This window comes from Tachypleus tridentatus, chromosome 13 (genome assembly GCF_004210375.1).
Source record: "Tachypleus tridentatus isolate NWPU-2018 chromosome 13, ASM421037v1, whole genome shotgun sequence".
NCBI classification, from domain to species: Eukaryota; Metazoa; Arthropoda; class Merostomata; order Xiphosura; family Limulidae; genus Tachypleus; species Tachypleus tridentatus.
In genome coordinates, this window is record NC_134837.1 from 122,812,219 (window position 1) to 122,835,753 (window position 23,535).

At 32.4% G+C, this 23,535-nt stretch overlaps 3 protein-coding genes across 19 annotated transcripts in view; 1 reads left to right on the top strand and 2 right to left on the bottom strand.

Annotated features, from left to right (window-relative positions):
* The window catches only part of Oseg4 (intraflagellar transport protein Oseg4), a 27,943-nt gene extending 25,532 nt beyond the window's left edge, over window positions 1–2,411 (bottom strand). For both annotated transcript variants that reach the window (XM_076476892.1, XM_076476891.1), the window contains exons 1-2: window positions 2,119–2,411; window positions 1,818–1,929 (exon numbers count right to left, since the gene is read on the bottom strand). In XM_076476892.1, the coding sequence (XP_076333007.1) occupies window positions 1,818–1,929; window positions 2,119–2,142 (136 nt within the window). In that variant the 5' untranslated portion in view covers window positions 2,143–2,411. The remainder of the gene's footprint in view (window positions 1–1,817; window positions 1,930–2,118) is intronic.
* An 11-nt stretch (window positions 2,412–2,422) lies between these two features.
* On the top strand, window positions 2,423–6,280 carry RpL30 (ribosomal protein L30). 3 transcript variants are annotated; one of them, XM_076476909.1, is made up of 5 exons: window positions 2,423–2,488; window positions 2,593–2,647; window positions 4,426–4,571; window positions 5,818–5,948; window positions 6,186–6,280. In XM_076476909.1, the coding sequence occupies exons 2-5, from the start codon at window positions 2,627–2,629 to the stop codon at window positions 6,227–6,229; spliced, it is 342 nt and encodes a 113-aa protein (XP_076333024.1). In that variant the 5' UTR covers window positions 2,423–2,488; window positions 2,593–2,626; the 3' UTR covers window positions 6,230–6,280. The 3 variants fall into 3 exon arrangements, with proteins under 3 accessions (XP_076333024.1, XP_076333023.1, XP_076333025.1); XM_076476908.1 differs by having other exon boundaries at window positions 2,470–2,647; XM_076476910.1 differs by lacking the exons at window positions 2,423–2,488; window positions 2,593–2,647 and adding an exon at window positions 2,794–2,851.
* A 3,152-nt stretch (window positions 6,281–9,432) lies between these two features.
* Window positions 9,433–23,535, bottom strand: part of LOC143237526 (tetratricopeptide repeat protein 38-like) — a 33,516-nt gene continuing 19,413 nt past the window's right edge. For 10 of the 14 annotated variants that reach the window (XM_076476894.1, XM_076476898.1, XM_076476893.1 and 7 more), the window contains 8 exons: window positions 20,697–20,772; window positions 19,666–19,785; window positions 18,720–18,779; window positions 18,228–18,345; window positions 17,774–17,936; window positions 15,808–15,964; window positions 15,292–15,365; window positions 14,533–14,920 (listed from right to left, as the gene is read on the bottom strand). In XM_076476894.1, the coding sequence (XP_076333009.1) occupies window positions 14,830–14,920; window positions 15,292–15,365; window positions 15,808–15,964; window positions 17,774–17,936; window positions 18,228–18,345; window positions 18,720–18,779; window positions 19,666–19,785; window positions 20,697–20,772 (859 nt within the window). In that variant the 3' untranslated portion in view covers window positions 14,533–14,829. Of the gene's footprint in view, window positions 10,401–14,532; window positions 14,921–15,291; window positions 15,366–15,807; window positions 16,171–17,773; window positions 17,937–18,227; window positions 18,346–18,719; window positions 18,780–19,665; window positions 19,786–20,696; window positions 20,773–23,535 lie in introns of those variants that run through there. The other 4 variants (XR_013020124.1, XR_013020125.1, XM_076476905.1 and 1 more) reach the window with 3 other exon arrangements.

Consider the following 23,535-nt stretch of genomic DNA (forward strand, 5'->3'; position numbering starts at 1 on the left):
TACTAATAGATACAAAAACAGAAGTTAATTTGTAGTTTGCAATAAAAAACAAAGTTAGTTTATCAGCTAGAAGACAATGAGAGAAAAGATGTTGTAAATGATGGCAGGTCCCTATATACAATGTGGTTTAAAAAAATGTTAATTTAAAAAGGTGAATAGAGATTACAATAGATTACAGAAACAAGACAGCTAACCTAACGTGAAAATGTAGTTGGCAAAAAGTAAACAAATGAACTTATCTGTTATAGCTTCACTTACAGTTTCTACAGCATCTCTAAGCTCTGTATGCTTACCTTGTTTACTAACCCATTTATAGGACTTTATATATGCATTTTTTTAACTTATCTCATGCTTCAAACTTTAAGCTTCTTTGTTTAATTTTTTGTGACTACATTTTCACTTTAAGCTAGCCATCTGGTTCCTGTATTTCTTTTACAATCCATATTCTCCTTTTCAAATTAACACTTTTTAATACATTTCTTGCTTCTTTATTTTATTTACATCCATCATGGATATAAATGTGTATACTAATAATACGTTTCTATTTAAACCAGTTTACATGACTGATACCTGATGCTCTGTTGACAAACAGTGACAATCTTTGGAACAGCTTTATGCAGATTAAATGGTTATTGTTCCTGATATAATTGCCACAATGTTCTGAACACACAATAGAACAAATTCAACACTTTGTTTGAGTCACATGTAGCATGTGACAAAAATGTTTTTCCAACTTTGCAAGCCTTGTTCACAATTGGTGTAATTGCACTAGTGTCAGCTGCTACACCTGAAAAAACATTTTTGTTTTACACCTCCAAAAAACTTATCTCTACAACAGAACTAGGGAAACACAGTTGAACAGCCATGCTCATATGTACCTCCATTCAACAAAGGTAGTTAATATCAGTAATGTTATTACTAAGTCATGACGTATCATCTTGAAATATTTTAAACATCCATTTTAGTCAGTACATTATTTCATTAGAATATATGCTGCATTTATTATCCAAGTTTCTCAGAGCAGAATAAAATATTTTCTTTTGCACAGTAGTAGTTCATTTCAAATATCATAATGTTCTGTCCCTCCTTGAAATTTCTGGTTATGTGTCTGTCACACAATATGTATATGCTTGTAATATATGCCCAGTTAATATATTTATATCCTGGTAAGAAGTTAATGAGAGATTCTGCCATATATGTCGGAGTTAATATGCAAATCTGACAAAAAGTGATTGAGGTGTTCTACCATGTATGTAGGAGTTAGTATGTCTATTTGGCAACTGTTAACAAGCTAGGTTTCTATATGCTCATCTCTAGTTAAATTTAAATCTTTATGTATTTGTTTTTTTCAGATATGTAAATATAATTTATATACAGGGTGTTTTGAAAGTCACTGTGCAGTTTTGTAATCATATTTTATTCAGTCTGTTTCAAGCCAGCAACTGATAGTGGTGTTTAGAAACAAAATAAAAAGTATCCAGGCCTGAATTGATGCCAATGGGGGTCACTGTCAACATTGCTTATAATTGTCATTCATATTTACCTCCTGTATTCTATATTGAAACATGTCTGTTAATAAATATATAAGTGCACAGTGACTTTCTGAACACCCTGTACATATTTAATGGAGTTATGTATTGTCATTTTTTATCTTCTATATTCTCTGAAATAACCAGTTTAGAACTAAACTTCATTTTGGCCTGTCACCTTTTTGCATATGTTAGGCCTTACCTTTAGAAACCACAATTAAAATACAAACTTTAATGAAATTGATGATATTCAGTTACTTACAGAATTAATAAACAAGTTTAACTTACCCATTTCAAGTTTCAATACTTTCAGCAAACCTTCTTCCCCACCACATGCAATATACCCTTGCTCTTTGTTCCATGCTAGACATTGTATAAATGTGTTGTTTGGGATGGCTATCTGTTTTCAAATGAAATTACAATTTACAATTAATATGGTTCGTTGACTACCTAATTGCACAAGCTCTTAAAATTAAACATTTGAAAACCAAGCTTACTTCATTTAAAAGCTTGGACGACTATTCCAACAACTATTCTGATTTAAAATCAAATGCTCGAACGTAATAAAATGGCACAAGTACTTATTTACCTTTTTACTTAAATATATGAACATTTTTTCCCAGTAGTTCTGCCCACTGTGTTCAGCGTTTTCCAAGTTCTGTCAAAAACCCTAGCAACTACAAAAATAGTTAAATATATCAACAAGTTCTTAACTATTTATTTCACTATACATTTCTTCATTGATCAATAATTTATCTCTTGATAGAAAGTTCATAAAAACGTTAATTAGATATTATTCTTGCTTTAACATTTTTAAAATTATAACTCGATAACAGTCAATCATTTTATCACAGAAACATCTTAGACGCTATTCTCGACCCACTATACTAAGTAAAACGCCACCTACACTCTCAAATCAGTATTATTTATTCTTTTTAAGGCACGTTGCGTGTAGTGCGGTATGGTATAATAAGAGATGGTGCATTTTTTGTAGCATTCCAGTGTTTTTATATAATATATATTATACTTTTTAATTACACATATTTAACTCTTTTTTTTTTAGGGATAAACGGTTTAAAACTTGTTGAATAGTCAAGATGGTCGCTCAGAGAAAACAAGTAAGTAACCTTGTCCACCCTTTAACCAGGCTTCTTTTTGATGCATCTCTATAACAGAATTTAAGCATTACGCCGTTATGTTACCCAGTAATTGTTAAGCCTAATTAGGCTATATAAAGCAGCGTGGTAACGTAACACTCGCATCACTGGTACCAGGACCTTGTGACCAGACCTCGCAAACTTTAAGGCATAATTTATAAAAATGTAATCATTTAGTGTATTTTAAATAATTATAATCAAACCTTATTAATAATATACAAAATTAGATAAATTTACGTAAATAGACATAGAATTAAAATTTAGATGTAATATTTATCCTATAATTACAAAAACAATACATAATTGTAATTCCTGTTCATTGCCCTCCCCAGCAGTGTTATAATAGTTCATACAAGCTTTTGGTTGCTTACTCACTATCCCAGACACGTATAAAAATTCAATTATAACTCAACAATAAAGATAAAAGAAAATGATTAGCAGGGGGTATCATTTGTAAATACACAAACTTTACCTGGTTCTTGACAGTTTTTCGTTAAGAGAGCATTTAAAACAAAAAAAGTATAACATATTTGTACTTTAATATTGTTTATTATTTTATAAATTAATGTTTGCAAAATGTCATTACATTTAACTTTTTAAATTTTTTATATGATATAGTTTGACACTGAAAGTTTAACTGAAGTTGATTTGTTTTACTCTTTAACTCTGACCAATTATATTTGGTTTTAGATACCTTTTTGTAAATTACAGTTCAGATTTCTGGGTTCTCATTGTTGACCATGTAGTTATCAGGGTTTATCGTTCTTTGGAAATGTTAACACCACTACCATCAACAAACAACCACCTTTTCAATTTTCAGTTTAAAAAGAAAATTACAAGTGTACTTATGTGTTGAACATATTTCCAAAACAAACAGTAACTACCATTTAGGTTTGAAGGTAGAGAGTCCTTATTTTGTGTAAGTTGTTAGCTACAGCCTTCAATGTTATCACCTGTAGACATACTGAAATTCATTGATGTATGCATGTTCAGTTCTAAGTGGAGAGAATAATACATTTTCTTAGCAACTCTAAAATTGTTGATATTTGGGTCATCTGCAGACATTGTGATCTTGCTTGTTGGTTATAGTAAAGGCCATTTTATGTTGTATATCTTCCACTATACCACTTCAAATCATCCTGTTAGAGAAATCAAGGTTGTAACTAAGGATTTATTATGTTGGCCCTTATTATCCGATGTTCTTACTGAGAAGAGAACTTGAAATGTTTCTGAATTTTTGTTATAATAATAAAAACATTGGAAAAGAATGTCATATTTTTGTACTACCTTTTTTACTTGAGGTATTTTTGTGTTAATGTTGAACAAATGAATGTATTTGAAACTATCATAAACAATTGATTAATTTTTTATTAAATATTTTGGTAGATTCATGGCTAAGAAGTTGGTTGTATATTGCAATATTTGTTTTTTGTTATGCATGCAGTATCATAATTTCTAACTACTTAAATTTTTATAACACATGGAATTACTTGTACAATAGGATGAAATTACAGTTCACAGTTTTGATTAATAAAGTATCAAAAACTAAATTTTAAACTATAGTAGATTTGTTCAGTTGTGGTAGTTCTTGGAGTTTGTTTTTTTTACAGTTAGATATGTAGTAGTTAACATCCTTCAGCAAAGTAGAGGTTTAACCCACTTTGTTTTATAATGTCATAATAGACTCTCAATTGTGAAGTTCTTAATAAATGTTTGTATACATTTTCTTTCACAAATAGAAAAAGACTATTGAAAGTATAAATGCTCGTCTTGCTCTGGTGATGAAATCGGGGAAGTACGTCTTAGGTTACAAGCAAACCTTGAAGACACTAAGGCAAGGAAAGGCAAAACTTGTAATAATTGCCAACAACACTCCACCACTAAGGTTGGTCAGACTGGAAATGAAGAATTCATTTCATTAATATTTGGTCTTAAGATCGTTTAACCATATTAGTTTTGACTTAATTCACTATTTTCTATATCAACAATATGGAGAGAGGATTACTTTTTAAAATTTTAACAAATAAAGGGCATTGTTTGAGGTGTGAGACTTTCAGTGATTAGCAGGATTTTTTTTTAAGTTCATTTGGAGCTGAAATTTCTTTCAAATAATTTTATAATAAATTCCACACTTTTTCTTGTAACATTATGTTGAATGTAAAGTGTAGTGTTAAATTAATGAACCTGTATTTATTTTTTAGTGATATATATTCAACTTTTCTTTTTTTTATAAACAAGTATGTTATCTTTCAGACCTTGTATTACATTATTTAATTGAAGTACACCTGTTTTTATTGGTGATGAGATGGAACTTTTTTTTTAATCTGAAAATGGAAATAGACTGCACTTTGCATTAATCATTTAACTTCAGATAAATCTTAAATAATTTTCCTCATGGTCACATCAAAATTGAGGATTTATCTTTAAGACTTTTATAATCATGGCTGGAACTATCCACAAACAGTCCTTTTGATTAACTTTTAATCACAGTTGGAGCTATACCTACACACTGTTTCCTGGTTAAACTACAACAACAGAGCTATATATACAACACTGTCCTCTCATTAAACTATAAAATAAGCCCTTGCTTAGTGATGATCTATTAACAGAGATGTGAGTTCAACAGACACAAAGACTGAGGTTTCTCAACATACTTATTCATGTAAATACTGCTGGAAGTTGGTGTAAATGTACACAAGTTATATGGAATTATTAAAGGTTGATTTTAAATGAATAGTCTGTATACAGAACTGAAATAATTAAATATCCTTTAGTGGAGAGTTATTTGTTTTTCTACTGTTGTTTGTACACAAATATTAAAAACAGTGCTAATATTAATTCTGCATTAAATATCTAAATATTGACATTAAAATGTACCAGATATCCTTTAAAAATACCCTTTTACCAGACTAAGGGGCCATTTGAGGACATGGCTGTGTTTACTGTTAATTTCCATAATTTTTCAACCTGATCTATTCTCATACATATTACTAAGTTAGAAACCTACCTATGGGTTTTTTCAGTATGTTTGTTTTATAGATTTTGTACTAAGAATAAAAACTGTTTGAGGAAGATGCCTCTGGAGGTGTATGTGTTTAAGAAATGCTCCAACTTGTTTGTATCTTTGACAGGAAAAGTGAGATTGAATATTATGCAATGCTGGCCAAAACTGGAGTCCATCATTACTCTGGTAATAACATTGAGTTAGGAACTGGTTGTGGGAAGTACTTCAGAGTTTGTGCACTGAGCATCACAGACCCAGGTAAGATCAGCCAGTATTTTGCTTTCATAAATATGCTTGAGAATCATGGGCATAGGTGAGATTACATGTTGTAACTGATGTTTTGATTTGGTTATACAACACTTCTGAGAAATCTAAGCCATCTTGTTGACTTGAGATGTTATTCAATGATATTTTTAACAATAAAAAAAAGAAAATTTAGAATTATTAAAATATTCTTTTAATGTTTATGAGAATCTGAGTTTTTCTCATTTCCAGGTGACTCGGACATCATTAAGAGCATGCCGTCAGAGCAACAGTAATAGGTGAAAGTTAAAGTGTATTTGGCAAATAAAGTTCTTTATACCGTTAGATATGATGTTGTTTGTGATTTTTTCAAGATCAAACATGTAAATGATCAGAATTTTTCCAGGAGGTAACTCATAAAGAGTGTATGTGTGTGTTTTCTTATAGCAAAGCCACATCGGGCTATCTGCTGAGCCCACCGAGGGGATTCTAACCACTGATTTTAGCATTGTAAATCCGTAGACTTTTCGCTGTACTAGTGGGGGACAACTCATAACTAGTCCACCAAAACATTTTATTAGTATTTATACAAGCGTGTTACCACCGAACCATTTTTTAAAATAACCAACCTAATATTAAAAATAGTCAAGTTTTGTTTAACTCAAAACTTCATCTAAATCAGTCTTAAGAGAGGGAATATTATAATCCATAGTTACTGTTTCCTAATTAGCAATTGCTCAGTCTAAATCAAAAAGACAACTAATGAGGTACTGGTGTCAACACTACTCACTACCAACTTTTAGGCGACTCTTTAACCAATAAGTTGTGGGATTGACCATAACATTATAATGCTGCCACAGATGAACAGACAAGCATGTTCGATGAAAGTATTCAAACCAACAAATTAAGAGTTAAATGTAGCAGGCCCAGGATTAAATACACCTGTAGAAGAGATTGGCCTTTGATGGGGAGATAACACATTTTGACACCTTATCAAATACCATCCAGAAGAAATGCAATTTAGTTTTTACGTTTTGGGAAATAACAAAAATGGAGGCCAGTGCGTACAGTTCAAAAGACTAAAGTTTAACGAAAACCAAGAGACAAGTAATTTGTTTTACTATTCAGTTATTGCATCATCACAGACTTAACACGAAGATACAGTAAGAAAATAATTTGGCATTTAAAGAAAATCAAATGTATTAAGTGACAATGAAACTGATTTGTTAAAAAAAAAAAAAATAGCACTTGCAGTTTGACCTTTATAAAATGTATTCTGTAGTCTTATGATTAATGTTGGTTATGAAGCAAACTGGTTCCTTTCAAGTAAAACAACTGTTTTTTTAGTTTTCCATGCAATTGGGTCAGTGATAAAATCAAAACTATAAACTATCTAAGGAGCAGGAGATTGGGCCAGTGTTAAACCAAGACTAAACTATCTGAAGACCAGTTAGTTGGGCCAGTCAAAAACCAAAACTATAAACCATCTGAAGATCAGTTAATTGAGCCCATTTATATAAACCAAAGCTGTAAACTATCTAAAGAGCAGCTGATTGGGTCAGTGCTAAAACTAAATCTGAAAACCTTTTTTCTTCTCATTCTCATAAAAGACTGTCATGCTCTGTCACTTGTTTTAACTTGAATATCATATATTTGGATAAAATTTCTGGAATATGAGCAGGATGATTTGACCATTTAACAAACCTGAAAATTTTATTATATATCTGTAATGCTGGGGTTATTTATAGATATCACAGTTTCCCATTGAAGAACCAAAACAGCCAACTGTTCACAAGGTTATGTTGTGTTTACCAACAAGAAACACTAATTTTGTGAAAGTGTTGGTTGTTTCCAAATCACATGGGCTAATTTCATGTGAAGTTTCTTCCAGTGAATGCAGATTCCAGGGGTTAGTTTTTTTTTAATTAAAAATCCTCCTGATCATGGCTTTATTTATCCCATATGGTGCCCCTGTTAACGTGCCTACATTTATAGGGGGGGGGGGATCTGTGAACGCAGACACTATGACTAAAGACAGGTGTGTAAATTATACATATATCAAAGTGACACAAAATATTTGGACAACTTATTAATAACAGAATTACAATTAGCATATCAGGTAATTAGAAAGATTTTATAAAGTTCAACTTTTGTTACTTTCCAACCATAGCTACACGACTCATTATCAAACCACACAACACATGAAGAACGATTTTGGTATATGATATAAAACTATCTGCTTTGAAAACAAAATTGATGTGAAATATGTTTTAATTTTTTTCAAGCATTTGTTTTGTGACCTCTTTGCTGAATTTTTAATTGTGTAAATAAGAAAATAGCAAACATTTCCTTGAACAATATGCTGTCATCACACTTGAAACATGTTTAGAATTAGTTTTCATCATGAAGTTTTCACCATCTGTTGTTTAGTATGGGCTCAACCAGGAGACTCCTCAAAATACCTGGCATTTCGGTTGAACTTCATTATTGCCAGTGTAAGGCCATTATTCAGATAGAGAAACCTGACAACATGTTTTAATAGAGTAATTTCCTCATACATCTAGCTATGACAAATCTGTGGTCTTTGTAATTCCTCACTCTACCAACATCTGTGCCAAAGCTTTTTGGGTTCTAAATTTGCCAACACAAGGTCACAATTTTATGGAGGTTATACAATTGTTTTTATCCATGTGCTACTTGTTGACCTGTTCATTTGAACTGATATGTGTGGACCTAAATAAAAACAGCAGTATACAATTATCACAGAGTTTGTTTTTTACATTTCAAGTAATGTTACATTGAAAATGATTAAAAGTGTTTCTAAATACACCTACACATATTACATATAGCTTTTGATTTGCTTAATGTCCCACATCTCATGATCAATTTATAGTAAAATCGAAAATTTATTTACACTTCAAAATCTTCACATAGTTCTAGCCATGAGGTAAGGACTTGAATAGTTGTGTTCTAATCATGGGCCAAAGACTTGCATTAGGTATAAAAACATTTCAGTTTTCATTTTTTAAATCATTAATTATTTTAATATACACACTACCATTCTTTAATAAGCATTAATAACAAACATCTTGTTTTGCTATATCAATATATGATATATTTTTTTGCATTTAATTTGATTAAAAATATTTATTTTACATAAATTATGTTTTTCCACCCTGCAATTTTGTTGGAAACCTTTGCTCCTTTGTTTAATGCAAGAAGGGTGGCTACTTTTCCACACTCATATTATAGTAAGTAATGTTACAGAATCAATAAAAAAGAATCTGTTTGCTTTATGTTCAAACAACAGTGTGTGTGTACAAACGAAAATCTTAACTGCACGTAGTTACACAATGTGTTTACAGATCAGTAATTATGTATGAATGCTTCATATTTTTATGAACACAGGAAAAATGCTAAGTATTTGATTATGATTTTTCAAGAATATATTCATGAATACTTTGTAAGGTAATATGCAATAATTATAACAATAAACATATAATGTCAAAACTTTTATGTTATAAACAATTTGTTTAGAAACTGGAATAAAATTTGAACAAACAACACATCAATACTTTTTATTTTTCAAAATTTAAAAATGTTTTTGAGCAAAAACTATATGAACATCAGTCTTGTCTTGGCAGTGATCAGAACTGAGTTTTGTCTCTGATGCTGGAACAGTTGGGTAATGCTTGGCTTGTGAAAACAGGGTATAAAAGTTTTATGTGAATCTTCTAATAACCTAGAAGATTGCTTTCTTCAGGAATGCAAGGGCCATCAACATGAGTGTTGATCTCTGTATTGTCTCAAGATGAGGTTGCTGGTTTCTTGGAGGCAGCAAAGAAACTAGAGAGTTCACTTCTTTTGCAAGGGAGAGAAAAGTTGTCTTTTGGTTCCATGGTTGTAAAATTATTTGTTGAGAAAACTTTCTTGCTGCAGGAGTATTTGATTGGATGCAGAGACCAAAGGTCTAGTGAAACACCAGTCAGGTTTAAAACAGATCCAATGGTGCAGCCAAGCAGAAGATACTTTGTTACTCACACTGAGCCAGACAGACATGAACAGATTTTATCAAAGACAAGATTCATATTAAATTTGGACAGCATGTTATTAATTTCAGTCACCATTCAATAAATACATGGCATTATATAACCAGAGGTAAGAATGTTTTGACCTCTGAGTGAAATCTGTTGCCTCTTCAAAAGATGTCAGTATTGTCACAAAATCTGCAAGCACAGGTCAATCATGATGTACCAATATTTAGGTTATCCAACTTCTTCTGGGAAATCTTCGATAAACACTTAATTACTTTGATTTCTAAATTCCATGATGTTGGTGTTACTGACTGAACTCTAGCATCTTCCTCAAGTAGGTCAGTTGATTTCTGAATGAAGAACACAATGGCTGATGCTTTGGAAACTACTTTCAGCAGTGGTCCAGTTTTTTCATGCCGTCCCTGACTACAAGCTGTAAGCATGCGGGAAAAGCAGAGGTCATGTTGAGGAAGAAATTTGGATAAATTGTTTACTTACTTAGATTCATCAAAAAGTTCATCTACTGAATCACTATCTGTAGATAGGCTATAACCATCTCTCACACTAGGTAGTGTTTTCGATTCACACCTAGCTAAGCAGAAAGCCTTGCTCATGTTGGGTGCATTATCAAATGTCATATATGAATATCTTGTTGTTGATGTTAGAGGTTTAATAATTAATTGTATTGAGCTTAAATGTCATCAGATGTATAAGGCTTCTTAAAATGCCAGCGTGACTATTTGCATTTTCCTCTCAAGTATAAAATGACTAGTGGGTTTAAGAAAGCTGTACATGTGTCTGCTACTCCAGATATCTACAATAACATTGATGTTAAATACAAGTTGCAACAGAGAGATGACTTTTTGTTGGACTTCACCAAACCTGCTCTTGATCGATGTTTTGAATAGATGCTTGTTAAGAATTTAGTGAGAATCCACGACCACCATTAGATCTTGAAAGTCGTTTGACGCCAGCATTGAGAACTATTGCCACTAGTGTATTGGTAACAAAAATTGATAAGTTTGTTAGTGATGTGCTTCTGATAAGAGTGTGTATACCTATATTTTGTACAGTATTCTGATATCATAAGCTGTTGCATCTGGGTGGAAGTACCAGAGCCACCAGAAGTAAACTTCTGCAACTCTACCTCATAATACAGAAGCATACCTCAATTTTATTATACAGAATATAATTTATGATTTATAAAAAAACTAAGAAATAAAATTAAAGAATGTGGTTTGAAACATGAGAAATTTAGTTTTAGCTCTAGAATATAGTTTATAATATAAACATATAACATTAAATAAATGAAAGTAATAAAAAATATATTTTAACATGTGTGACAAATTTAGTTTACCTACATTATATTGCATAACTCACAACACTTTATATTCACAAAAATAATAGACTTACCTTCAGATGTGTCAGCATGTTAGAAATGATTGTACTTAAATTAGAAACAGTCTGCTCACCACATTTACACTGTGTCTTGATCTAACCAGATCTAGCAGTAGAAAGTATCAAGTGTTTGTATACCACTAGAGACAGTTTAATAACCATCTCAACTTTATTTACTACCCATCCAAGAAATACAAAATTTAAAATAACTTAATCATTATAATGTGTCATCACTCAGGCAAAATATAAGTTTCATAGCCTTCAGTTTTATTTAGTTACACAGCCATCAAATAAAAACTCAGACCCCTTCTTGTTACACAGCCATCAAATAAAAACTCAGACCCCTTCTTGTTACACAGCCATCAAATAAAAACTCAGACCCCTTCTTGTTACACAGCCATCAAATAAAAACTCAGACCCCTTCTTGTTACACAGCCATCAAATAAAACTCAGACCCCTTCTTGTTACACAGCCATCAAATAAAACTCAGACCCTTCTTGTTACACAGCCATCAAATAAAACTCAGACCCCTTCTTGTTACACAGCCATCAAATAAAACTCAGACCCCTTCTTGTTACACAGCCATCAAATAAAACTCAGACCCCTTCTTGTTACACAGCCATCAAATAAAACTCAGACCCTTCTTGTTACACAGCCATCAAATAAAACTCAGACCCCTTCTTGTTACACAGCCATCAAATAGAAACTCAGACCCCTTCTTGTTACACAGCCATCAAATAAGAAACTCAGACCCCTTCTTGTTACACAGCCATCAAATAAAAACTCAGACCCCTTCTTGTTACACAGCCATCAAATAAAAACTCAGACCCCTTCTTGTTACACAGCCATCAAATAGAAACTCAGACCCCTTCTTGTTACACAGCCATCAAATAAAACTCAGACCCCTTCTTGTTACACAGCCATCAAATAAAACTCAGACCCCTTCTTGTTACACAGCCATCAAATAAAAACTCAGACCCCTTCTTGCCACACCTATCTGTCACATCCTCTCTTTCAGAATTTGTCAATGGTTCTCTCTGATGTTTAATATTGTTACTTATAACCAATAGAAAGTCAAGGTTTTCATCTATCCAATTATGTATTACAGTACATTGTTTATTGTACAGAAAAGTGTTAATTTCTTTTCCAGTACAATCTTTGTTCCCATGGTAACAAAGCTTGTACTAAAAGAGAAACTAACATGGTGCAGATGTAATAATGAGTCTAGAGACTTGATGAGTACAAAAGTTGATATTTACTCTTACAATATTAAGTATTAAATAAAACATTCAGCAAATACAAATACCATGTCACTGAATTTGAATACTTTGCTTTTCCCTACCACAGTATTTAAATAGAAGTATAAATAGTCTAAGGCTCGATTCAAATACAAATCCCTCAATTCTGGTTTACAATGGGCTTTTAGTTGTGCTCGTCCCTAAGATGTGCCCAGCAATAGTCAGATGCAAACTCTCTTTGTTAACCTTAAGATTACCTAAGAATGTCAAAATGTTGTTCTGTACTTTATTTTAATTAAAGTTTTAATACCCATACCAGCTGTCTTGAGAATACATTTTTATGGTAAGCAGTTGATAGTGCTCCAAGCCCACAGTAACACACAGTCTCCTGTGAAATACCACTGTTGTCACAGGATGCACTAACATTGTATGCATTTGACTTGCAGAATTCTGCCCACACTTCAGTTTTACACTATGTTAGTGGCCCACTCAAAAGGTACCAGAGATTTCTAGTGAAAACAACCAAATCACCCAGTTTCATTTAGTTAGCTAACTTACAGAAGAAGATATGAAGGAATACATATCTTGTATGACAAATACAATTGTGGGGTACTGCACATATCTCTTTCATACAAAGCTCTTATACACTTGACATTGTACACTTGGTTTAAAAGGCTCACGTACATCCTAATGCATTTATGTGTCAGGGCCTTGTAACATGCAACACAAGATAAAAGAAAAAGTGTAAAGTACAAAAGAGCAAAAAAATAAAAATTAAAACATGTCTTTTACAAAAACATATTCATTTGCAACTTTCAAACCATGTCATAAGGCTTAGACAACATCACTGAGGGATTAATATATAGAGATTATAATTATGTACCTACTCTGTACAGTATGCTAACAATAAATATTATAATAAGAATCATTGTACCAGTAATTCTATAAACAATTACAAATGTAAAACAAGCACTAAAGTGATAGAAATTAAAAGAAACATAAAAGTAATAAACAAATTTAAAAACAATAGAATATCACTTCAATAATCAGGTAAATGTGCGTTGATGATGTCAAGTTAACTCTACAAATTAATGTAAAGATTTTATTATAAATGTGAGTTTTTACTTACTTTGAACTTTTTATTATTATTAAAACAGAAAGTGGCACTGTAGGTTTAACCCACACTACTTGTATTGCCATTTCTCTAAAGCATAGAAATTCATCAATTTGTACCACAACAAAAACTTTATCTTCCACTAAATGAAAAAATTTTACAATGTTTGGTGTGTTTACAACACGCGAGACCCCTGGTCATGAAAAACCAGCCCCTCTAAGCACTGTGTCAAATTTTGAAATATTATGTCCTAGATGGAGTTGACTGGTAGAAATAAATTAATGACTTTACTATTTAGATTTTTTTTTTTTTTTTTCAGATTTGAAATCCATAAAGTTTGAAAAAACAAGATACAGCTGTATGTAGCAGTAATGATTTTGGTGTTTCTATCTACTCCAGAATCAATATCACACACCTTGCTTTCTTCTAACATAATTTGATTCAGATCACTTGTCTTTCTCATTTACTCTTCTTTCTCCACTTTCAGCATCATTTTTCCACTTCCAATTAATATGATTTCCTTTATTCTACCATTACTCCAAAGATAAACAGCACCTACAAACACCACAGGTGAATCACTCTTTTCTTTTCTTCTATATTTATGTTCCTGCAAGATTTATATTTTCAGTGAGAAGAAGAAGCTGTTTTAGATTGTATCATTGGATTATGGTCACATAGTCTTATGCCTCCAATTCGTTTTTGGCTCTAAAGTTCTTTTTCTAAATTTAAGTCAGTGTTTTGCAACCTGGGATCATAAATATTTGTTATTCTGTGGGTATTAGTATAAGCATACAGAATAAATTAGCACTTGCTTGTAGGTGAAATAAAAATATATTCCTTTATTTATAAGATGCATTAATTCATAGCTCATTCATCTTAATACTCTTTGAACTCACTTATGAAAGAATAATAAAATTCACAAAATACATTCATCTGTGGTATGTATAGATTAACAAGTAAAAATCTTCATACATCTTGGTTAAGCTGTGTAATAGAATATGAGCTGTTTATCTGTAGTAAAAAATAAAACATCTGGATACTTATCCATATTATTGCTCGTACTGGTCACCAGAATTTATAACAGACCGTACACTCTGATAATGGATGGTATGTTAGACATGGTGCAACGATAAAGCTCTTGCCATAAGACGATCTGTCAAGGGTGAAGATTCTTTTAAGGATTTTCGTTCATATAAGAGACTTCTGAAATGAGAATAAATAGTTTAAAGGCCAAACACAACTACTGTTTTGTACAATTAGATCATTTTTGTAAGTAAAACTAAAAAAATAAACCAATGTATTACAGATGTCATAATGATACTTCCAATAAGGTAACACCCAGTTTGCTTAAAATATAGATTCAACAGCAGTAACATATAACTGTAAACTTAATATATGGTTCTCTACAACATAGATTTTGTTCTTCATAATGCAAAGCATAATTCCAAATACAGGCAGAATTAAATACAGGCTAATTTAAAATGTGTAATTTAAAAATCTCCATATTCTATAATGTATAGAAACAAAATTTATATTGTTAAAGAAAGATCATCAAAAACTATTGAATCACTCACCGAGCTAGACTGTGATGGTTCCTGTCAGAGGATTTCAAGGCAGCATGGATGAGAAGTAGATTGAAAAGGTCACGCTGCCAATATAAACAACTAAACGTTCAAACTCCAAATACTAAAACGAGTGGCAATATTTACTTATGTTCTTAGTTAAAACAGAGGGCTTTTCAGAAATAACAAATTTGGTTTTATTTATACCTGTTAAGAAAAATAAATTCCACCTTGTTAAACAGGGGTAAAACAGTAACACCATTCCTGCTCATTGAAGTGAAACATGTACTGACCTAATATTTATAGAGAAACTGTTTGGCAAACCATACAGGTGTCACTACTAGATGAAGTTCAGGACCAGTGAGAAATTACCACACAACAAACTTCTAGAATAATGTACTAGTTTGAAGCCAATGACACAGTTTCAATCCTTACATACTGCTGTTTCTATTATTACCATTAAAATATAAAATATCAATCACTACAAACTATAGATTACCACCTCAGTATCTCTGTTTGAGTACCTACCTGTGCGTTACTTCCACCAATCTGAACTATTTTGTATCTTATAGGATAGAGTAAAGAAACAACTTTATTATAACATCCATCATGATAAGCTTGAAGTGCTTCAATAATCTTACTTCTGACATCAGCATGTACATTACAGTAAGACCCTTTATTTTCTCTGTAAGAAAAATAAATAAATAAACTTCTGTCTTCATACAATAAATTAATAAAGACAATCAACTAATCAAGTTAATGAAGTAAGCATTTTAGAGATTAGGAAAACACACAGATCATTTTATAAAAGCTTATCTCTCAATGCAGAACTAAGGAAGGATACAAGTGTCTCATTTTCTGAATTCCAAAACACCTTAACTGGTATCAGAGCTAATACAAACAAGACAAAAAAAATATATACAACCATAAGAAGACATGATGACAGGTGAAATTTAACTTGTTAATTCTTGCTGACCAATTTGTACTGTTTGTGCACAGTTCCTAAAGAACCTGCCACTACACAAGTTAAAATTAGTCTAAACTATCTGCCAATAATAAACAAGCTAATAATTACACCCTTGTGCAAATTAATTGAAACAAGATGGAAAATTACGATTTTTTCAATTTTTTGTATTTTCTTTCTGAGAATCCAAAACATTACTCACAAATTAATACATGATATGACTGCTTTTATTTTTCAGAAGAACATTAATCCACTTTGGCATCGAGTCCATGAGTTGACTGCAATCTTTACTAATTTTTGGATCACGGTACCACACATCAATTATGGCCTCAATTAGGTTATCTTTCATATTACAGTCTTTTCCCCGAAGTCTTTCTTTACAAATAGCCCAAAGATTTTTGATAGGATTTAAGTCTGGAGAGTTTCCAGGCCAGTCCAGCACCTTTATTTGAGTTGTAGTCATAAAATTCTTCACAAGTTTCGATATGTGGCACGGAACCAGATCTCGCTGAAAAATGCTAGATCCATCTGGAAATCTCTTTTTCAATTCTGGAATGACTCTTCTCTGCAAAACTTTGATGTACTGTGGTCCTCGCATCACATCTTCTACGATATGTAAAGCTCCGATGCCATAGTAGCTAAAAAAGCCCCAAAACATCTTCATCAAGGGATGTGTTACGAACTGACTGATGAGAGATTCTAGAAGTTTATCACTTGAAGATCTGCAAACATGCAGATTTCTTTGACCCTGTACGAAGAAATGAGTCTTGTCACTGAAATAACACATTCCTCCATTGTTCTTGCGTCGAGTTCTTGTATTTCAGACCCTATTGATACCGTTTTTTCTTCATTGAGTTGGTAAGAAGTTGTTTTTTGACTGATCCTTGCCCTTCTAACGCAATTTCAAATGACATATTTAATATTCCTCAAAATTTCGTCATATATATCCCAAAAATAGATCGACCATACTGCAAAACACAGCTAATGACACCGTCTGTGAAAAAATGAGTATTAAAGGAAATCAACGGGTCCAGCAAGCCTACACTGGCCGCCATACTGAAAATATTGTAAAATGACCATTTGTTTCAATTAATTTGCACAAGGGTCTATATACTTGTGCTATATTGTTAAGAAAGATGATGTCAAGCATCAATAAAAAATCTGTACTATGGTAAAACATTTCTTAAAAATATAAACTTTATCAGTAAAGACACATACTTTATATCAAACCATATTATTATAATAAGAAAACCTCCACGGAACTGAATGTGAACGTACAATAAATTATTTGTTGTTAAATGCTTCAAAATGTAAAAGCATGTTATCAGTTCTTTTGAAAGGTACATTTTCCTTCCTCAGAATAAAAGTGGGAAATGTTTTCAACTTGGATGAGAATCCTCTAGCTCCTAGCTTTTGAAATATCTTTATGAGAAGTACTTACACAATACTGAAATACAGACTACACATTCTTTGTATACACTACATCAGCAACATTAATATTCAGCCATGTCTTACAGTAACCACTCTAACCTGATGAATTCATCACACGAGCTCATCAAATTTATTGCATCATCATCATTGACCCCAAGACACGACATGAACACATGTACATCATAAAATGCTACAGTATGGTCCACAACGTGAGGGCGATTTATTTCAAAAACTTCCCGCCATCTGTCCTTTACTTTGGCTCCTAAATCAAAAGAAAAAAACTTTCTTTATTTTAAGAAGTAAATTTGTAATCTCTATTCATTGAAAAAAAAATTATACTTTATATACAACTATAAATAATTTATTTTTAAATACAGATATTCAAACAATCACTTTCATTCAAAAAACAATATTGTCACCCACTTTCCTGAAAATAACAAATTTCACGTCTTGATTTACACCCTCTGAATTTTTAGTTACACTTCAAATATAAACGTTAATATTAAATAATTTAGCAGAATCATATTTTATAAACATATTCTAATCTTTATACCTTCAAGCTCCAAACGGTATAACAGAGAAGTACAATCAACGATTTCCAAGAATCCTCCAGAACGTAATCTACTTTCAATCTGTGTGTCAAAAATATCCACTGCTGCTTCTAGCTCTCCCTGGTGAAGAAAAGCATACATAATGATTAAAATCCAAAATGGAAATTTTTTTTACATAATTCCTTGACTTGCGTATCTTCTTTGAAAGTTCCCATATAACTTATAAAAGACAGTAAACTTAGTAAAATATCTCCTTCAGCTTCTATTCATACCCAAGCCTCATCTCCTTCAGCTTCTGTTCATACCTACAGCTTGTCTCACTCAAGTTGGCTCATATCTAAAATCTTTCATTAATATGGGTTACTATCTAGAGATCTTATCCTTCAGCTTGGGTTAATATCCAACAACTGCATCAGACATTTTGGGTCATTCCTACCTCCTGGTTATTTTGTACATTTCTCATTACTTAATTTAGTATTTATTCAGCCACTGACCTGTTCTATGTGATAGAGTGCCCAGTGCCAGAAATTGTGAGAGGCCAGCAGGTTACTCAGCTGAAAACACAAAAAGTAAGCAAATGAGAAAATTGACAAACATAAAAATTATAAATATTGATAGATTTTTGTACTATTCTTATGTGAAGTAATATTAATTTAAAACCTTGACTTTAAACAATATTATTAACAACATCAGCTGAATATTTTAACAAGAAATTCAACAGAGGTATACAATATAACTCTGTAATGGTGTCATTAAATTACTGGCACATTTAAAGGATTAATATGTATAGAATGTACAAAAACAATAGAGGGTGCTGCAAAAGGTGTTTCACACTGTACCTCTTGTCTTTATATAGTTGTTTACACCAATGGTTTACAAACCAAAAGTATAAATTTTAAAAGAAAGGTTTAAAAATTACTATACAAATGTTACTATTATGAAGTAATGTGATAACAACAGTTAATAACATAAAGAGAGTTGTACATCAGTGGTTCCAAAACCATTTTAGCCAGAGGCTCCTTTGATGTGTTTGTTGGAAGTTAAGCACAAAGCTACACAATGGGCTATTTGTGCTCTGCTCACCACAAGTATCAAAACCCAGTTTTTAGCAGCCTGAGTCCACAGATATACTGCTGTGCCACTGGGGGGTGGACCCTTTGATGTGAAAAACAAAATGTTTAAGATCCCCCCTAGAACTTAAGCATGGTGATTGAAAAATAGTGCTGCAATAGAAACAGTCACATCCCCTTTCAATATACCGTAGCATCTAATTAATTCAACGTAACTGTTTTTTTTATCTACTTACTGTTTATTTAGAATTAAAATTCAACATTTTTGTTTCTGTTTTTTTTTAATGTAGCACTGTAACACCCCTAACATCCTCCCCTCTTAACAATGCACTATCACTAAAATATCTGTTAGACATCTATGTTAACAGACCTCCCAGTTCTTGACAGTAGAACTCAGAAAATCAATTCCTTCAGTGGTTCGACCCTGCATTTCAAACACATGAGCAAGAGCATGGGTGGCCCAACCATCTTTAGGGTTCAGTTCCAGACCCTGAAAAATGTACAGATGTTCCTGAACTTTAAATGACAACACAAACTCTTGGCTAAAGTTCACTTTCTGTTTTGCAATTTTTTTCAATATCACAGCAGTTTGAACAAATTACTTCTGGAAAACAACCAGCATAAAATTAAATCTTTTCAACATGATATATAAATGAAACAACAATCAAGACCTGAAAACAATTAATAAATTTAAAAGACTACAACCAAAATTCTGAAGTTATTATGTTAATAATATGTTATAATATGGCTCAGAATAAAAACAAAATCTTACTATAGTTAGAAATAATTGAAGAAACCCAAAGACTTCAGAGAAAATATAGATAAAATTCCTTTCATAATTACTGATAATGTTTTTTCTTTAGCCAATGAGAAACAAGAAAGACTAAACCTCATGTTGTAAATACCTCTAAATAGAATAATTTAAGTTATTCCAAGAGTCTAACAGCAAAAGAATTAATAACACAACACTATTTATTTTAATGCCAATTATTAACTTAGATTGTGATACAGGTTAAAAATATGGTAAATATAACAATTCAAGAAGTCAAGTAATCCTTATAACTTAACTCAAACTTTTCATTTGTGCAATTATTTAACTTGTAATTTAAGAAATCTCATAACCCTTACTAGTTATGTAGTTGATAACTGAAACTTAGCATTTGGCAAAACTTCACAATTACAGAACTTTGGAAATAATGCAAAGACAACTGTACGTTTCACACATACTTCAAAATTATTATTGACAATGGTTTTGACAGTAAAGGAATCAATCCTATAGTCATACAATGAATGATTACTGAAAGCCATGACAGGTAAAAAACTGGTTTTCTTAATGATTTTCTTTCATGTGATAAAGAAAATGTCTATAATGAGATATAGAGACAAAGGAAACAATCTGACCTTCCGAGCAAAATCCTCAGCTTTTGAATAGAAGTTTGTCTCTTCCAATCCAAATGCATACATGCCAAACAGGTAGCTATAATTAAACCATAAAAAAATAAAGCTGAGAAGCCCTCACCAATACTAAGTTGTAGTGTACTAATAGCAGCTTAAGTTTTAAGTAGCTTGTAATTACATAAAAAACTTATTTAGAAGTTATAATTTTCCTACAGTGAAAATGTGCTTCTAATAGGTTATTACCTCTCTTATGTGAACACTTATTCTCTTTCAGTGCTGCCCTCTCTATGCAAAAATTTTTGTATGCTTGTTTGCTTATTTAGAATTAAGCATGAAGCACAAAATGGGCTATATGTGCTCTGCCTATCATGTGTATTAAAATCTGGTTTATAGTAGTGTGAATCCACAGATGTACCATTGTGCCACTGGTACTATCACTTCGAGTATTTGCATAAAATGCAAGCACCAATTTTCTGTGGAGTGAAAAAATGGGAAGTGTGAGGGGAGTTGAGTACCTATCAGAAATACGTTTTTAGTAGAGAAAAATTATAACTTCTGATACAGCAAATGACCTCACATAAATATCTAGAGTTACACACTGAATAGGTGGACAGATTGGTACAAGGGAAAGAAAAAAGCATTATTTGAAAGCAAATGAAGAACAATGTAAAAGAGGTGATCCATGTATTAGAGGATCATATGTGGGAGACTGCACCACTTCTGTACCAAATATACTCTTCACTCAGTGTTGAAAAATGTGACGTAGCCATAATGGACGAAAAACAGGAGGACCACATCCAAAAGGGAGTGAACAATAGTTGAAGGGATCTGAATCATACAATATCTGAATCTCAATTCCACATATTACATGAATATGGGTGACAATTAAAAAAAAATCCACTGGGTGCAGGAGTGGATAAGGTGTGATAGACAGCATTGGCAAATCAATTATGTCCAAAACCCAGCTCCAAGGAACCAACATCCATGTAAAGATAGGACAGAGGATTATACCACTAGTAAGTCAACTACAATCCAAAACCCAGTCATCTGGTGGAGATAGGAAAGAAAATGATATTGTTTTCACTTCAAATTGAGCAGACTGAAGAAAATCTTATACCCATTAATCTGTGAACAGGACAGATGATAGTAACATGATAAACTGTTTAACCAATCTGGGAACCCAACATTCTGACAATCAGCATAAGAAAGATGTCATTGTAAGTGCTCCCACTCGAGAACAAATCTGACAGGAACCACCTCCAGTGCAAAAACACTCCTGGTATATGAAAATTATCAAGAGATAGCATATGAGAAAACATTAATATGCAAATACCACTACCACCATGACCCATGGCACAGATGGAGTGAACAAAAGCATAATTGACTGAGGGAACAAAGTTATATGTAAATACATGTGTGAAAACTTACATTGATTGGTTCAGCTCTAAATCTGAATCTGCCATCTATGTGGGGAAGGATTAGGGAACCCCAATAATGGTGTGAACTGCAATTTTGAGAGCTCACTCCAAAGTTACAACATCTCCTTTGAATAAACCCATACAGAAATGGAGCATCAGACTGGAAGACATTTTGTCATATACACCAGCAGAACACCACCACCTTACTCTCAGTTGAATGGTTTTGTCATTGTTTGTATAGTTTTCACATTCAGGATGATGCCTTCATGGTCCATCATCCCAGCAGCTTGGAAATGGAAAGTGGAAAGGATTCCCATACTCCACTGGAAGGGATAAAAAGAGGAAGAAAAGATGATGGAGAGCCCGGAGGATGCTAACACTGGAGACTGTGCACTGGGTGACCATAAAAACCTTATCTGTAAAACACACCATATCCAATTTAATCAATTTAAAGACAGGTAGAAATGGGCAGCTATCTCTTTCTACTTTACTCATGAAGTCCATGGGTGTGTACAGTGTGGTACAGGCATATTAATGAAGCAAATCAATATTATGAGGAAAACCTACAAGTTATTTTGTGAAACAGCCTGTCTCAACAGGAAGCACTGTGTGGCCATAGAACTTTTAAATATGAAGTAAATACATCCTAAGAATGCAGATATGACTGTTTCAAGTATACCTGGCCAGGCTAGGCACCACATTCCACATAACAGGATCAAAACAGGAAAAAAAAATAGGGAAATTCCTCTCAAAAATAACAGATATACAAAAGATGACTCATCCAGCCAGATTCACCAAAGTCTGAAAAATGACCACAAATGGAAGGCAATAGCCAAATGATGAAGAAACAACAATTCAATGCACATAGTGAAAGATGATCATATGTGGTGTCACTGACATGCCTGATTGAAGAATTTCTTCCAAGGGACAATGGAGATAAGACTGCAATGCTAAATAAGATAAGAAGATACTTGATGTAAATTATGAGAAGGAGGCAAGGAAATATAAGCCAACTGAATTAAATGTCAAACACAACTGGTAAGGGTGAAGGAAGAAAGGTTATAAATATAGGAAATCTGCCACAGAATGAATAGATGGGAACAGGTATCATAAAAGGAAGCTGTGTAAGCAATATAACAATGAAGAGCATGTACAAGACATAGTAATCTCTCCAAATTAGACTGAGAATATAGATGGGAAATAAAAGGAGTTACCCTCACTAGTAGATGAAGTATTGGACAGAAAAAGCAAACCAGATAAAGGGTATGTAAAATGATGATGACAAATAAATCTAACCTATGACATCCATAGACTAAGAAAAGGATACAAGTCTTAACAGATAAGTGAAAAATCAGACAGAATGACAGAGGTTCAAATAGAGGCAAAGTAAGGTAGAAGAGAGTAACACTGACATCCCAATCTGG

Coding starts and splice junctions, on each gene's coding strand:
- RpL30 (XM_076476909.1), top strand. CDS start 2,627: ATGGTCGCTCAGAGAAAACAA. Junction 4,572..5,817: donor AACAACACTCCACCACTAAG/GTTGGTCAGACT, acceptor TATCTTTGACAG/GAAAAGTGAGATTGAATATT. Junction 5,949..6,185: donor ACTGAGCATCACAGACCCAG/GTAAGATCAGCC, acceptor TCTCATTTCCAG/GTGACTCGGACATCATTAAG.